Consider the following 16,562-nt stretch of genomic DNA (forward strand, 5'->3'; position numbering starts at 1 on the left):
TTTGGCGACAGATGTTGGTCGCCATTTTGGCGACAACTTTTGGTCGCCAAAACCACTGTTCCCCGTCGCCAATGCCCATAAAATTAATTCATGATCAGAGACTTAGCGACGGTTTCCCGTCGCCAAATGCCCAGTATCCGTCGCCAAATTTACATTTTTTTTAGCGTAAAAATCGTTTTTGACCTAGCCAAATACGTAAAAACCTGCAAATAAACCAACATTTCCAGCAGAGAACACATGGGAAGCCAACACAACCAAACTTGATAAAGAAAATCATGTTCCATACACACAACTACGAGTTCTACGAGTTTTGGTCATCTAACATTATCCGGGAATAACATGTTTTCTAAAAAACTACATAACAGGGAAACTTGCTCCCGCTCCACTACCACCTCCATGATTAGGATCTCTAGGATCCTTTGGTTGCGGGCGCCACCCAGTGTTGCAATTGGCGAAGAAGGAGTTCATCCGTTCCATTTCCTCCTTCATCCTCCGAATTTCAGCATCTCTCTCGGCATCCCGCCTCTCCCTCTCGGCATCCTGCCTCTCCCTGGCGGCTAATTGAGCTTGGAGCACACTCACGACACTTGGGGTATAAGGTTGTTGTTGGGAGGAAATTGACCCTCTTCTTCTTGTAGGAGGGTAGAAAATCTCCTTTGCCGACCCGGCTCCATACACATCTCCTCTTTGGAACCCCTCAACAAGATCAAACCATAGCTCATTGTCATCAATTTCCGGGTTGTTCTTCCTACGGACAAGGAATTGTTCCTAAAAAATTGATAAAACATTAATGGTTAGAGGTTACTTATCTAAAAATTGATAAAACATATACTTTAAAAAGCTAAGAAATTTTTATTTTTTGACACTTACATATAACTGTTGATCTTTTTCCTTCGCGAAGATCAACTTGCCCTTGCTTGTCTTCTTTGCGTGAGTGTCAACAAAGAGATCAACAATCGTGGGTACCTTACCCTTATTCTTCTTGGTCTTAGGAAAAAAAACAAGGAAATTGTTACTCAAACATGATAATTAATGAGACTAATTAAATTAGAAGACTATTAAATTAAAAGCTAAGACAAATAACTTACATCTAACACCACACGATCATGAAAAGATTGAGACCCTCCATAATGAGTAGGCTATACTTCCGCATCCTTATCTCCTCCTTTCCTGTTGATCTTGTTCCGGGCCGATGCTTCCTTGAACTCAGGACTGTTCCGGTACTTGGTATATTCCTCATATGACGAACCTGTAATCAATAAAATAACAATTATTAATTAATATATTTTCAAAATATGTAATGAATTTTAACTAATTACGGGTATTAAAAGAAACTAAATACCTTTCATGAAAGATGGCGCCTTCTTCCTCTTAGACACCTTATACATGTTGTCCCTTAGCCTCTTCTTGCCAATGTCATTATACCTTTGCCAAACTAGGCGCTCAAGGTTGGTTGGCCAATAGAACACACGCTACAAAAAGTAAACACATAGATGAGAAACAAATTAATAATAAGGTAAAAAGAATAAATAAATTATATTTAATAATATATATTTTATAAATAGATACCCGGAAGTTGTTGAACCACATCTCCTTATCTTCATCACTAGCGTTACTCCAACAAGTAACGCCGTGTGTCATGTTCTCTTGGGTGCTATTAGTCACACCACGAACAACTGTTTGACTTCTAAACCTGAAATCAAACATGTTAAAAACATAATTATATAGGAAAAAAATAATGTATAATTAACATATGTCTAAAAAAAGTCATTTATTACTAAATAAAAAAATTACAAAATAGAATGAATAAAAAATTACCAAAGACCATTCGGATCAAGGATCATCCTGTTGTCAGTATGTCGGGGTATAGCAACCTCCTCCTCCTCCTCACTCACCTCCGTAGTAGAACGGTCAACGTCCTCCTCCCGCTCTGGGAGCTACTACCTCCCTCACTATAGCCTCCGCGCCGCCTACTTCCTCCAGGAGCCATGTGTACTACAATTGAATAAAAAGTGTTAGCAAATATTACAAGATAATTATTATAAGATACAAAAAAATAAAACCTAATAAACAAGTATAAAAGACAAAATAAAACGCTAATAATTGTTTCCAAATTTTGATATGTATACTTTTAATACCTTCTCTTACTCATCATCATCATCATCCTCATCTTCTTCTTCTTCTTCTTCTTCTTCTTCTTCTTCTTCTTCTTCTTCTTCTTCTTCTTCTTCTTCTTCTTCTTCTTCTTCTTCTTCTTCTTCTTCTTCTTCTTCTTCTTCTTCTTCTTCTTCTTCTTCTTCTTCTTCTTCTTCTTCTTCTTCTTCTTCTTCTTCTTCTTCTTCTTCTTCTTCTTCTTCTTCTTCCTCTTCCTCCTCCTCTTCTTCTTCTTCTTCCCCCTCTTCTATCCCATCCCTCTCCTTATCATTCTCTTCTTCTTCCTCTTCTAACTCCTCCTCCGCTTCTATCTCATTTGCATAAATAATTTCATCATGATCAATCGGGGACAAAACTGTTTCTGATACAACTTCTTCTTGGAAAAAAGATGTATCAACTTCACGATCGTGCCTTTGTTTTAAAAACGGCCCACCATTGCTTTTGTTGTCTATCATTGCTTGTGCTCGGAAGAGATGCAAAATAAACTTGATGAGCTTGTTGTGCAAGTATAAATGGGTCATATTGAGAGTAGGTTCGAGTATGATTCACTTCCACGAGTTTGTAACGATCATGGACTCTCGTTCCAGCTACGGAATTATCCCTCCATTGAATCTTGAATAAGATGGTTTTATAACTCCTATCCCGGCCATTGTAGCACAACTCAAAGATATCCTCTAATATGCCATAATAATCATTGCCATCAAGAGAAGAAATAGTAACGCCGTAGTTGCATTTAGCCTTACTTTTGCCATAGTCAAATGTTTGAAACTTAAACCCATTAATTGAATATCGATTCCACGTCACAACCTTTCGAGAAGGACCCAAAGCCAAGCTTCTTATCAAATCATCTTGAATATTTAGCTTACATACATGCTTCCGAAACCAGGCTGGAAATTGATCCTCATGCTTATGCCAAACATCCTCTCTGTTCACATTAGGGTGATCTTTAATGAAATCTGTCACAAATTGAGCTTCATATGGCTCCAAAACCTCACAATTAGATAGCACATAAAGGTGGGCACGGTTATACTCCTTGTCATCCAGAAATCTTGTTCCCCCAACTGATGAGCACCCTATTTCATCCTGCATTTGGAAACACTTGGGTATACTTGTGTCTAGTTCATCCGCTTCATCAATATTCAAGTATTTTGCTTTGGTCTCAATATGTTTTTCAAAATAAAGAGAGCAAAAATTGGCAATCTCTTCCGTTAGGTAGGCATTGCATATAGAACCTTCCACACGAGCTTTATTACCAATTTTTTTCTTCACATGATTAAGAAACCTTTCGAAAGGATACATCCACCTATATTGGACGGGTCCACCAACTTTAGCTTCATATGGCAAATGGATAGGTAGATGCTCCATCGAATTGAAAAAAGAAGGCGGAAATATCATCTCAAGTTTACACAAAATTTCTGGTATTTGGTCTTCTAAACGACTCATGTCCTCAACTGATATCGTGGAGGAACATAAATCTCTAAAAAATTGACTTATTTTTGTAACTGCATTCCAAATTGTAGTCGGGAGTAAATTTTTAAAAGCCACGGGTAATAAGCGCTCCATGAAAACATGACAATCATGACTTTTCAACCCTTTCAACTTCAGTTCCTTCAAATCAACACAACGGCTCAAATCGGATGCATATCCATCGGGAAACTTCAAGTTTCCTATCCAATCGCACAATACCTTTCTTTGAGCTTTGTCAAGAGTAAATATGGCTTTTGGTTTAGCCCCATCCTTACGAATATGAAGTTTAGGACGATCACAAAATTTCTTCAATTCTATTCTTGAATTAATATCATCACGTGTCTTTCCTTTTACATCCATAATCGTATGAATAAGTAACTCAAAGAAGATCTTCTCTATGTGCATCACATCCAAATTGTGTCTGATCAACATTGTTTTCCAAAGAGGGAAGCTCCCAAAAATACTTCTTTTAAACCAACCATTTTTTTCTTTTTCAACTCTTTAAACTCTTCTTGATCCCATCGACAGTTGTTGGCAAATCACGTACATGACCTCCCATATCTCATCCCCTTGGAGTCGAACCAGGAGCATTGTCACGCACCTCCTTACCTTTTAAGAAAGATTTCTTGTTCTCTCTATGAATATGTCCATCCGGTAAGAAACATCTATGACAATCAAACCAACTAATTTTTTGGAATTAGGAAGATAAAATGCTTTACTCCTATCCATGCAATAAGGACATGCCTTTCGCCCGGCGGTTGCCCATCCTGATAGCATACCATATGCGGGAAAATCATTTATAGTCCATAACAATGAAGCTCTTAGTTGGAAATTTTGCTTCTTCGACACATCAAATGTTTCTACACCAACTTCCCACAAATACTTCAGTTCCTCCACCAACGGTTGTAAATAAACATCCAGATGGTTTTTTTGGGTTATCGGGACCGGGAATAAGTAAAGAGAGGAAAATAAATTGTCTTTCGGACAAAGCCAAGGAGGTAAGTTGTACGGCGTGGTCATTACGGGCCAACACGAGTAGTTTCTACCAAACTGACCAAAAGGGTCAAACCCATCCGTACACAAGCCAAGTCTCACATTGCGAGGTTCCTCGGCAAAATCGGGATATAACCTATCAAAACGCTTCCACTCCTCCCCTTCACTCGGATGACACATCTTTCCTGGTGTACGAGGATTTTCTTTGTGCCATCTCATTTGGTTGGCAAGATTTTTCGTGGCATTCATTCTTTGAAGTCTAGGAGCTAATGGAAAATAAATTAATGTGTTTTTTGATATTGGTTTCTTTCTCTTTCCACTCCTTTTATTACCCTTCTTCCCCTTCAAAACAATATTTCCTTCACTTGTCTCATATCTATCCCTTTGACATTTCTTACATTTGTCAAGCAAAGCATCATCTTTCCAAAAAAGCATACATCCTTTAGGACATGCATCAATCTTTTCATGTGGAAGTTGAAGACCTTTGACCACTTTCTTGGTATTATAGAAATTTCGGGTCATAACATTATTATCGGGTATAACATCCTCAACCAACGTAGCAATACTATCAACGGCTTTAAATGGCATATTATACTCACATTTTAAAGAAACTATCCTGGATGCAACTTGTAACAATGTCATTCTACTCCCCTCATATAAGGTTTTTCGGAAGCACTTAGCATGTCAAAAAAGGCTTTTGCTCTTGGGTTTGGTTGTTCTTCATCAATCATTGGTACACGGTCGTCATTAATGAAATCATTAGACTGAAAGGCATCAAGTACCATTTCTCTATATGGGTTCTCATTTTGTTGGATTTGAGGTTCTTCGGGATAATATTTTTCTCCATGGGAGATCCAATTGTAGTAGTTTGGAAAAAAACCATTTGTAACAAGATGCTCTTCTACTTCAATGTCAAATAAATATTTTAAGTTTTTACATTTAGTACAAGGACACCTAAGTTTATGTTGTTCCAAATCATATGAATCTTGACATCTAGCAAATTCAATAAATCCACGAACTCCCTTTACAAATCTAGCGATAGGACGTTTCTTCTTATCTACTCTTTCTTCGTACATCCAACTACGTTCAGATCTCTTCATTTTAATCTATAAGCAATATATAGCAAACTAACCATTTTAAATAATAATATTTAATTTCAACAAAAAAAAAGCAATGGTTATCTCATCCTCCATTTTATGCTAATTTCAAGATTTCAATTGGGTCCTTATCACTCCAACCTAAACCCATCAATGTACGTTTCAAGTCACTAGCAAACACACATTTGTGAATTATTAATGAGAAAAAAATTCGGCAATTCCCCTTAGTTCTCCAAATACACAATGTGGAAAAGATACATATTCCACATATGTATTCAGAGAACATTGGAGAAATTTGCAACCAAATTCTTTTCTCATTAATAAAATCACAACTATGTGTTTACTACCTAAGTGACTTGAAACGTACAAAGACAGTCCCAAAATGGGGACTATTCAAGAATTGCTCCTAATGAGTAATTCTTGAACGGGTACTAGGTCATTATATATTAAACAAGTTGTCAAAATTATAAGGCAAATTTATACAATCCCCTAATCAAATGACATTACTAATTTAACAAATTTATACATCATGCTCATTCCATTCAAGAAAAATGCTAATTAATTTTTTAAAAATGCTAATTAAATCATTCTAACTTAATTAATTTGGTTAATTATACAAGTTGTCAAAAATGCTAATTTCTAACCCTAACTCAAATTAATTAACAAAAATGCTAATTAAATCATTCTAACTTAATTTGGTTAATTATAAGGCAAATTTATACAATCCTAACATTATACTACCTTCATAAAACTATACTACCTTCAACAATACTACTTCAATATTACTAAAACTAAGCATCACTAATCAAATCACATTACTAATTTAACAAAAACCCTAATTTCTAACCCTAACTCAAATTAATTAACAAAAATGCTAATTAAATTACAACTACATACAATAATAAGCATCACTAATGTATAAATTACAACTAGATACTAAATAAGCATCACAACTTAAACAAAATATGAAGGATTGAAGTAATTAAATCGATTTGAGTCGAAAACAAACCTTTATTATAAACAAAGGGTCGGTAGGGATGTAGTGTGCGGATGGCGGCGGCGAGTGGTGGCGTCCGGTGGTCGTTGTAGTTGGTGGTGGCGTCGGGTCGTCGGATTTTTGGGCGTTTTTTTTTTTTTTAAGTTGATTGAAGTGAATGAAGGGGACGGGGTGAGAATCTGGCAAAAAAAAAAAAAAAAAATATATACGATTGGCACCGTCTTTGGTCGCCAAATTGGCGACGGGTAATGGTCGCCAAATTTGGCGACTGATTTCGGTCGCCAATTTGGATAATATTGCGTCGCCCGTGGATTTCATACGGATTTTTGGATAAAAAGGTATAGTTGCCAAATTGGCGACGGATAGTGGTCGCCCGTTTTTTTTTTTTCTGTCGCCAATTTGGCGACTGTAGTATGTCTGTCGCCTTTGTCGTGTTTTCTTGTAGTGAATACCAACTGAAATTTGTTTCTTCTTCCTTCTCCTTAATAAGGTCAATTGGGAGGGAGGCATTTCTGAAACATATACAGTAACTATAAGATAAATGAAAAAATTAAATAATGATTATGTAACCATGAATTATAATTACACATATATGAAAAAAATTGTGATGTAGTTACCCATAAAAATTGTAAGAAACATACACATTCAATCCAAGAGTAACTTATGTCTAGTTACGTATAAAGTTGTGTACAGAACAAATTATGCATATTCATATTTTCGTTTAAAGAAAAAATTATTAAAAAAAAATCTTCATAATCAACAAGCAGTGCTACGTACATAGTATTAATAAAAAAAATAAAAAAAATTGAAGGCTATGAATACCTGACGTACATATGCCTTAATCAAAGCAAATAAAAACGAAAATTAAAGGCAAATTAAGCATACCTGACAATGAAGTTTCAAGGGATATCAATGGAGAAGTACCGTTTTTTTATATAACTCTAGGGTTTGGATGGGGTGGAATGGAGTTAGATTCCTAGGATGAGACTTGGGTATGGGATTCCAAGGGGTTGGAATGGATTTAGAACCCTTTGGGTATCAAACTCCATTCCAAAAAGGGCCAACCAAACACTTGAATGGATGAAATCCGTTCCAAATGCCCCAACCAAACACCCCCTTAATATAATTTGAGTAATAAGAGAGTGTGTGTGTGTGTGTGTGTGTGTGTGTGTGTGTGTGTGTGTGTGTGTGTGTGTGTGTGTGTGTGTGTGTGTGTGTGTGTGTGTGAGAGAGAGAGAGAGAGAGAGAGAGAGAGAGAGAGAGAGAGAGAGAGAGAGAGAGAGAGAGAGAGAGAGAGAGAAAGAAAGAAATGAAGAAATAAAGAAAGAAAGAAGGTTATTTAAAATAATGTTATTCAACAACTGCATAATTTAACACGGTTCTTATAAGAATCGTTGTAATTATCTTATTAATATCTTCCAATTTCCATTTATTTTTAGAGGTGTTTATATTCTAACACGGTTCTTATGCACTACCGTTGTCATTATATTATACGTTATTGTTTCATTCATTTGTCTGTTCACAAGTTATTTAAAATCTATGTTAATAAGCATTTGCATGTAATAAAGAGTAGAACTATATATTAAAACGAGCATATTATACAATGGCGCAAAAAAACAAAAAAAACAGTACAACAAGGGAAAAAAAAGGAAACACAATAAAAAAAAAAAAACAAACAAACAGCTAACTAATTAGTACATTAATCAAACACCATAACAGGAGTTTGACTAGAAGGTGGGTACTAAGGATAAACTTGATTATAAATCTAGCGTACTACATCGGCATCAAGACGGTTGAAGAGTCTATCGATCCGAAATACTCAAGGGGGAGGGAGTGAATTGAGGATTTAAAACTTTTTGAAAGCTTTATCGATTGTATGATTGTAATTGATTATTTAAATTTTATTGATTAAACTTTAACTAATCAACTAATGAATATAAAACAAAATAAACAAGCGAACGAAAGAGAGGAGTCACACGGTTTTTGAAGTGGTTCAGTTTCGCAAGTCGAAACTTACGTCCACTATTCTCGATTAATAAATTTAGTACCTTTCTACGGATTACAAATTTACTAACCCAACTCGTACAACTAACTCTAGCTGTAACTTAATGAGTACCGTTAAATACTCGAGTGACTAACTTACGCTAATAAGAAAGCACTAATGATTCTACTAAAAGGTTCACGTAAATGAACGAGTAAGAAATCAATTAAGCACTATTATCTTATAACGATAACATTAAGAACAAGTAAACGAGTTTAAAACACACGACCATTCAAAAATAACAAAAACGGTTTTCTGATTTGAAACACACGATTTGCTTTGTAAAAATAAGATCAATTTTTATGCTTAAGGTCTCTACTTTAAATGTTGTAAAGAGCAAAGTATTTATAGGAAGGAAAGAGCAAGGCAATTCGGTTTAAAGAAACCCTAATGGCCGAATAATAGGAGATATGTTAACAAATCATATCTTCTATTATTTCTTTCCTAAAAGTCTAAAAGATAATAAAGAATATTCCAAAAGATAGAATATAATCTATTCAAATATTATCTTTACTATAAATTCTAAGATATGATAACATTTCCTAAATCAAGAATATCTTTTATCATAAACAAATATATTAAGTAAGATATACAAGATATGTAAAGATATTATTATAGAATATAATCTTTACCAAATACACCTTAGGTAACACGAGATGTCACGGCTCATAAGCCTCGTGACTCGTGCAAACCCTAGCTCAATATATGGGTTAGAAATTAGGTTTTAAGAGAGGCTTTGTTGAAACCCTAATTAGTAGCATGATCCAACTCATAAGTTGACCCAACACGACTACTAGTCAACGTTCAACATAAAACCGAACTCCGCACTAAACCGGGCTTTATTAAATAAATACTTTTATCAAAACATTTAAAATAACTTTTAAACAATTTTCAAAACAATTTTGAAACAATATATGTCGTGTATAATAAATTCGGCATCTCAATGTTATAGTAGGAGAGCTATAACATTGAGCTCTTTTACTAGTAATGTTATAGCTGCAAAGCTATAACTTTACTAATTCAAGAAACTCATTCTTGGTTATCATTACGAGATAATAACCTATACTATTCTAATATTCAAGGAGATATTCGAGTATAAGCTACGTCATCATCCAAGCTTGATTAATCTTAAGACGGTCTTCGTCTTCACATAAATCTTGAATGAATCTTCACATCGTTTGATCTTGAATTGAGGCTTGATTCTTATATGCTTTTCCATCACAACTTTCTTTGTTGTTTGTATTAGACAAATCGAATCTAAAAGACTTAGACAAACGATTATGCTCAACAAGTATATAAATTATAAAGCACCTTGACATCATCAAAACATAAACATATATACTATATGGTTCAACAAATTCCCCCTTTTTGATGATGGCAAGCCTCCTAAATTTGTGACTAAGTAAAGAGTTCCTCCTCAATACAATACCGTCATCTTAATAATAAAGATCAACGCAAAATCAAGACGATTAACATAAATCGAAACTTTAAGGACTTTAAGAGACAGCGGTGATTAAAACGAGGCACTTCTTCGTCTTCCCATGATTTCGGTACATCAATAAAACTGTACGGAATAAACCTTCTCATCAGAGGAGCGTCCTCTGCGGTGACAACCCATAAGTAATGACAGGGCTGTCGTGTACCTATCAAAAATAAACTAAGTAAACTAACTATATAGCTAGGGAAGTCAGGTCGATCTCCTAAGGGAGGCAAGATATATGTAAAAGTCCGTCTATTCGGTCACAAATGGGGGGTTGTTTAAATTGGTTTTCTAAACTAAAAGGTTTAAAGAAAAGAGAAGCAAAAACAAGAGCAGTAAAGGCAGGAAAACAGAATTAAACTATCAAATAGAGAAGGGACATGTCCGGGTTTCGGTTCACTACGGTAGTCCAGTGATTCAACTGTAAACAACTTAGACAAATCAATGCCAGACGGATACGGAAAGGTCCTTCCGGTCCACTTTCTATCCTAAATTACCACTAACTTAACTTCCGTCCTTGTCAGGGTAGTCTACTGTTCATAGCAGGCCTATTTAGTCCAATCTTCCGATCAAGGATTAAATTTAGCCAGATTAAAGGGGTGACTCAGAAGCGTGCACTCAACTAAGTCGGTAAAATACAGTTATATTGCTATGGTGACAGAATCTCACAATTAATTCATCTAACCTATTTACTACATCGTCACATTTCTACCGTAGATCCCCTAATCCCAACATGAAACAAGTTTAGCTACTCATATCGCTATTTATATCAAAACTAATAGCAGATAAATAACCAGCATTCAACATATTAAAACGATAATTAAATTGCATAAAAGTGAATTAGGGCAGAAATTAAATAAAGCAAAACAAAGAAATAAAGCGAATGAAATAAAGACTATTATTAAAAAAGGAGAAATATATTACAATCGTGAGAATCCGGCGTAAAGAACACACAAATCCGAGCGAAATAACCCCGAAAACAAAGTTACAGTAGAGAAGGGAAAAGCAACGTAATGTTTTTACTGTGAAAGCTAAAAATAATCGATGATAAGATTATCAGATGGCTAATGACCTAGTAAAGTTGCATTTAAATATAAAATAAACTAAGTCCAAAAGCTAAAACAAGCTTACGGGCTAATTAAAGCCCACGCCAGACCAAACCACTCGATCGAGTAGAATAAATCCACTCGATCGAGCAAAACACTAGAAAATCTACTCGATCGAGTAGAATAGTTACTCGATCGAGTAACCTCTCTTTTCAGCACTTCTTGATCGAGTATAAAAGTGCTCGATCGATCAACCAATGACGTAGAAACCATTCGATCGAGTAATAGAACCACTCGATCGAATGTTCTTCCTTCAAATCAGCTTAGACTCGTGCCCGACTGCCTCGTAAACCGTGCCTTCACGCATCCCAATGCAGAAACTCACTCCGGAAAATCCCGTCTCCTCAAAATGCATGCAAAAAGGACGAAAAATGGTACGATTCCACTACTTTCGCGTTCATTTCTACAAAACGGACAAAACGAACCAAAGTAGCCAATTCGGGGGCAAAATGCAATATAAACAGTACATTGTACATGGAAATACGTGCTAAAATAGGCTAAAAATACTATACAATATGCACGTATCAAATCTCCCCAAACCGAACCTTTACTCGTCCTCGATTAAACGAAAATGCAACTAATGGAACGGAAATGAAAACTCAGAGCTAGCTTAACTTGTCTACTTGAACCAATTTAATGCAACGAAAATTAACAGTCATAGCTAAGTAGTCAATACGCAAACGAGTTATAAGCTGTTCAAAAATATAGCCAACCTATCGACCTTGTAAGACCAACAAAATCGGACTCTCTCGTGGTCACTCTTCTCTCATGAAGCAAAGGGTGAATGTTATATGAATGTAAGAGAGAAAGAAAAACAGTCACTCACCTAACTGCGACCTACATAGCATGCATGCAACAAAAATGAAAGATAATTCGAGTACTAATGCACACACTCCAACCAATAATGTCCGCCACAGCCGAGGGCTTACAAATAATATGGGAAAAGTGAGGTTCATGTGAGAAAAGGCAAAACAAGTTATGGAAATGTGGAGGTAAAGCGTCAAGCTAGCACCTAAACATGACCATTTACGACCGTCCAATCTCAAATGACTGAAAAATAAAACTCAGGTGCCCTTCATTTGGCACACATCTCACTAATCTCATACACAATCTCCTCAAAAGTATGGAATAAGAATAGAGGAGTTAGACGGTTACAAACTTTCCTTTTTTAACACCGTCTAAATGAACCAACTGAAACAAATCAATTATTTTTCAAACCGGTTTTTTTATACGTGAAACATAACTCATTTTTTTTTCATTTTTTTCTTTCTTTTTCTTTCTCCTTTTTCACGTTTTTCATTTCTCTCTTTTTATTTTCTTTTTCAATTCTTTTTTTTTTATCTTTTTCTCCTTCCTCTATTTACACCAACTCCATACAAAAAGATACGGGCCAAACTGCAGACGGAAAATCATACCACAAAAGGACATACTAAACTAGCTTGACTAGGTAGGCTCAGTTTGAGATGTAGCTAATGGGTCAAAAAGGCAAGTTTTGGCTTAAGTGGAGCTAAATGGGTGAAAAATATAAGAAAAAGGGGAAATTTGCAAACACCTCCCTGCATGTGACACCAACCACAAACCCGAATGTGTGCATTTGACAAGAAATTGAATGTCATAAAAGTGCAAAAATGATGAACATGCTATGCAAGGAGTACTACTCTCAATTCCTAATGAACTGGTCATGAATGTCACCAGTTATGGGCTCTAAACCTCAGAAATTGTAAAGTAGGTTGCCAATTTATCAGGTCAAGTCTAAACAGTCAGCTATATTTGAACACAAACTCGTAGACTATGCGTATGACAAAGCTAATAACTATCAACAGAAGTGCAAGGCTCAAGTAAAAATGACAAGTTATAGTGCAGTTTCATCACGGAAATCTACCGTTCCGACTCGACCTATATGCAAAAATAAACGTGAAAATTTTTGAATTTTTGAAATTTTCTAAGTTTTTTGATTTTTTTGGTTTTATGAAATAAATAAACAATGCAAGCTGAAATAAATAAACGTGAATGCAAAATAAATGCAAATGCAGACTCAAAAGGATGCAATACTCTCCCCAAACCAAAACGGACAACGCCCTCGTTGTCCTCCAGCATACACCAGCAGATATATACAGGGGAACGGGAATATACAACCACAAAAGAATAAAAATAAAATAAATAGGAGACAAAAATAAAAGAGTGAGAAGGACATACAAAACACGAACTTCCCCAAACCAGCCAGAAAACTGGGGAAGTGAGTAGACCAGTAGCTACTCGTCGCCCTCCTCGTCGCTGTCACGCATGTCCTCCACCCTCACTGTGTAGTCCGGGTCCACCTCCCGCTCTCTCCTCCTCCTCCTCTGCTCAGCTCGAGCTCTCTCCGCTGCCACCGCCGGGTCCTCGTCCTCCTCCTCCTCCTCCTCAGAAGACTCCGGGTACCCCTCAGCTGGGTACCGGTAAAAGGAAGGGTGTGGCCAACCCTCTGGGATTGGACGGTATCGACTCAAGTGGTACTCGTATAGAGGGAACAAAGTCAAAGCTAAGTCCCGCTCCATACGAGCCTGTCTCTCTGCAATCTCAACTAACAAACCGTCACGACGCCCTTGGTCCATGACCGAGGACGCCTCAAAGGGTGGTGGAGGTACAAAATTAGCCAGTAGGACCGGCTGTGTCTGTGTCTGGTCGGCGGGTGCGGGAGTAGGAGTGGAGATAGGGATCGGGGTAGATGTAGGAGTGGCCGTGGAAGGCTGGCCGCTCTCAAAAGGTGTGGACCCCTCTCCAGTCTCAAGTCTACGCCGGTTCTTGGCGGCGGGTAAAGTAGTAGGTGGTCGGAGTGAAAGGTGGTAGTCAGGTAGAGGTGGCAGTCGGGCGCCCCGTGCAACAGTAGGCAAAGGGGCTAGACGGGGGAGATTGGTGCAAGGTAAGTCCACAGACAGGGAACCGTCTATCTTCCATGTCTGGAAGTCTGTGGTCAGCCAATGCTGAGAGTGCATGGTAGCCAGGCTCAAATACCTCTTTCCCGGGAGGTACTGTAAGTCACGAGGCCAGACAGGGAAAAGGGAACGGGCAAGAATGGTGGCCATGCCACCACAGGCAATAGATCCCGTGACCTTCTCCCCCTGGGCCTGAAAGTACTTGGCGGTTAGATAGGCGATGTTGAGGGTAAAAGGACCCTCGCAGTCAATGTTCAGGTAACCACCTAAGATGGAGAGCTCGTTGTTGTTGATGTTGTTTGGCTCCTTTCGGCAAAAAATGGTGCTCCCCATCAGTCTAAGAAAGTAACGGGCAGGGGGAAGGTGGACTTTTGCGAGCTTTCGCTCGGGAAAGGTAGTCTGGGCCAAGGTCCGCCAAAGCTGACGAATGACCCTCCTAGGGGCGGCAGTGTCGCACGTAGAGGAAAGTCCAAGTCTGCTACCAAACTCCCCCAAAGTCATCGAAAAAGTCCGGTTGAACAACCGGAAAGACACAGAAGAACTAGTGGGGGCAGCAACGTATGCCCCGAAGGAGAAGGTAAAGGAGCTGAGGAACTCAAGACTCAGCTCCAGAAAGGTGTGGCCACTCATAGTGATGAGTCCGGCCATCCCCGTGCCCCGTAAAAGCTAACAAACTGACTCGTAGAAGCCGAGTTTCTCAAGTGCCGGTTTATCTAAGAATCGGGTAGGTAAAAACTCACAGCTAACTAAGTAATAAAACCTCTTACGATGTACACCGTTAACAAAAATTACCTGCGGGTACTCGGGGTGAGAGTCGAGGGAGTTGGCCCCTCGGACAGTGACCGTGCCAGAAGGAGCAGCAGAAGTAGAAGTACTAAGAGCTGGCGTAGAACAAGAACGCCCACGACCTCGGCCCCGGCCTCTAGAACCCGAAGTAGAAGCCCGTCTAGTGACGATGCGAGGAACTAGAGTCGCCGCAAAGCAAACAGCAATTTGGTGAGTCCGCCACAGGTGTGCTCACCGTGACTGAAGTAGAGGTTGTGGCTGCTGTCACCACCACTGAGGAAGAAACACTAGCAGCAGTGTTAGCAGTGGTGGTGGCTGTGACTGAAGTGGCAGCCGAAATAGGGCCAGCAGCAGTGCTAGCAGGTGTAAAAACTGTACCGGCAGTAGAGACTAAGAACACAGAATTGCTGGCCGGTGTGGAGACGGTAGTAACATCAGGGACTACCGTCTCAGACAGATTCAAAGACGGACTGGCAGAAGAGGTCGACGAAGGCATCGAGCTAGAATCCATCCTGAATAAATAGGGCAGGGGAATTGATAAGAAAATAGCAGCTAAACAGCATGAAAATCAGCATGAAAACGACATGAAAATTCCTCTAACCAGTCGAAAAATTCGACCTTCAGCACATAGATTCCCAACTATTTCCTCAAAAATTCGAATACAGCAAGTAAACAACGATAGGGGAAGGGTAGCAGGTATCAATGGCGGCAAATTAAGCATCAATAGAGGCGAATTAAGCATAATGCAACAGCACAGACCAATTTTCAGTCGATAGTTTCGACTGTAAAAACCCCTAAACGCAAATGTCGCGCAAAATTCGAATTTAAACATGTAAAAGTCAATGAGGAATGGGAATTGATCATCAAGCAAGACAAATTAAGCATTAAATCGAAATTATAGTCGAAAAAAATCGACCCAAACAGAAAATCGAAACCCTAATCCTTGATTATCCTCATAAGAAGCAAAAATTAAAGAAATTAAAGGATAAAGAAGAGTAAGGATCACTTACTTGATGATATAGAACCCACAAAGAACAATTAATCGACAAGGAAAACGCAAAATAGGCGATTTTTTGATCGAAAACCGCGAAACCCTAACTCCCTCAATAGACCGTGTAAATGAGCGCAAATCAATAGAGGGCAAATGACGATTAATCAACAATAAGCATAATGTAGGTGACGGATTTGGCAAAAGGGCAAGAAATATGGAGGATTTTGGGGTGTTTTTGTCGCAAAATAGGAAGGGTGTCGAAAAAATTAGGGGAAAATGAAACAACAATAAAAAAGAAAGGAGTTAAAGAAGACTCCCTGCGTGTCTTTTCCCATTTCACTCGATCGAGTGGTTTAGAACTTCTCGATCGAGGACTTTAATGATCCATCTACTCGATCGAGTAAAAATTTACTCGATCGAGAACTCCCCTTTTTAGCTTTACTCGATCGACTAAAATAGAATCACTCGATCGAACACATTTTACTCGATCGAGTACAAAAAGTACTCGATCGAGCTCTTTTCCTCGTGTAAGCTC

At 38.0% G+C, this 16,562-nt stretch overlaps 1 protein-coding gene across 1 annotated transcript; it reads right to left on the reverse strand.

The window, feature by feature from the left end:
- Nucleotides 1–243: 243 nt before the first annotated feature.
- LOC141626305 (uncharacterized) lies at nucleotides 244–1,920 on the reverse strand. The gene is made up of 6 exons (XM_074440193.1): nucleotides 1,819–1,920; nucleotides 1,570–1,693; nucleotides 1,343–1,472; nucleotides 1,089–1,249; nucleotides 871–987; nucleotides 244–768 (listed from the first exon to the last, which is right to left on the reverse strand). Exons 1-4 carry the CDS (start codon nucleotides 1,842–1,844, stop codon nucleotides 1,140–1,142), a joined length of 390 nt encoding a protein of 129 aa, XP_074296294.1. The 5' UTR covers nucleotides 1,845–1,920; the 3' UTR covers nucleotides 244–768; nucleotides 871–987; nucleotides 1,089–1,139.
- Nucleotides 1,921–16,562: the final 14,642 nt, after the last annotated feature.

The sequence above is a fragment of the Silene latifolia genome, chromosome Y (genome assembly GCF_048544455.1).
Source record: "Silene latifolia isolate original U9 population chromosome Y, ASM4854445v1, whole genome shotgun sequence".
Lineage (NCBI taxonomy): Eukaryota > Viridiplantae > Streptophyta > Magnoliopsida > Caryophyllales > Caryophyllaceae > Silene > Silene latifolia.

What these genes read in the sequence shown, in the direction of transcription:
- LOC141626305 (XM_074440193.1), bottom strand. Translation starts at nt 1,844, where the DNA reads ATGATCCTTGATCCGAATGGTCTTTG. An exon ending in TGTGGTTCAACAACTTCCGG is followed by an intron (nt 1,473 to 1,569) that starts GTATCTATTTAT and finishes TACTTTTTGTAG; the next exon opens with CGTGTGTTCTATTGGCCAAC. An exon ending in GGCGCCATCTTTCATGAAAG is followed by an intron (nt 1,250 to 1,342) that starts GTATTTAGTTTC and finishes TATTGATTACAG; the next exon opens with GTTCGTCATATGAGGAATAT.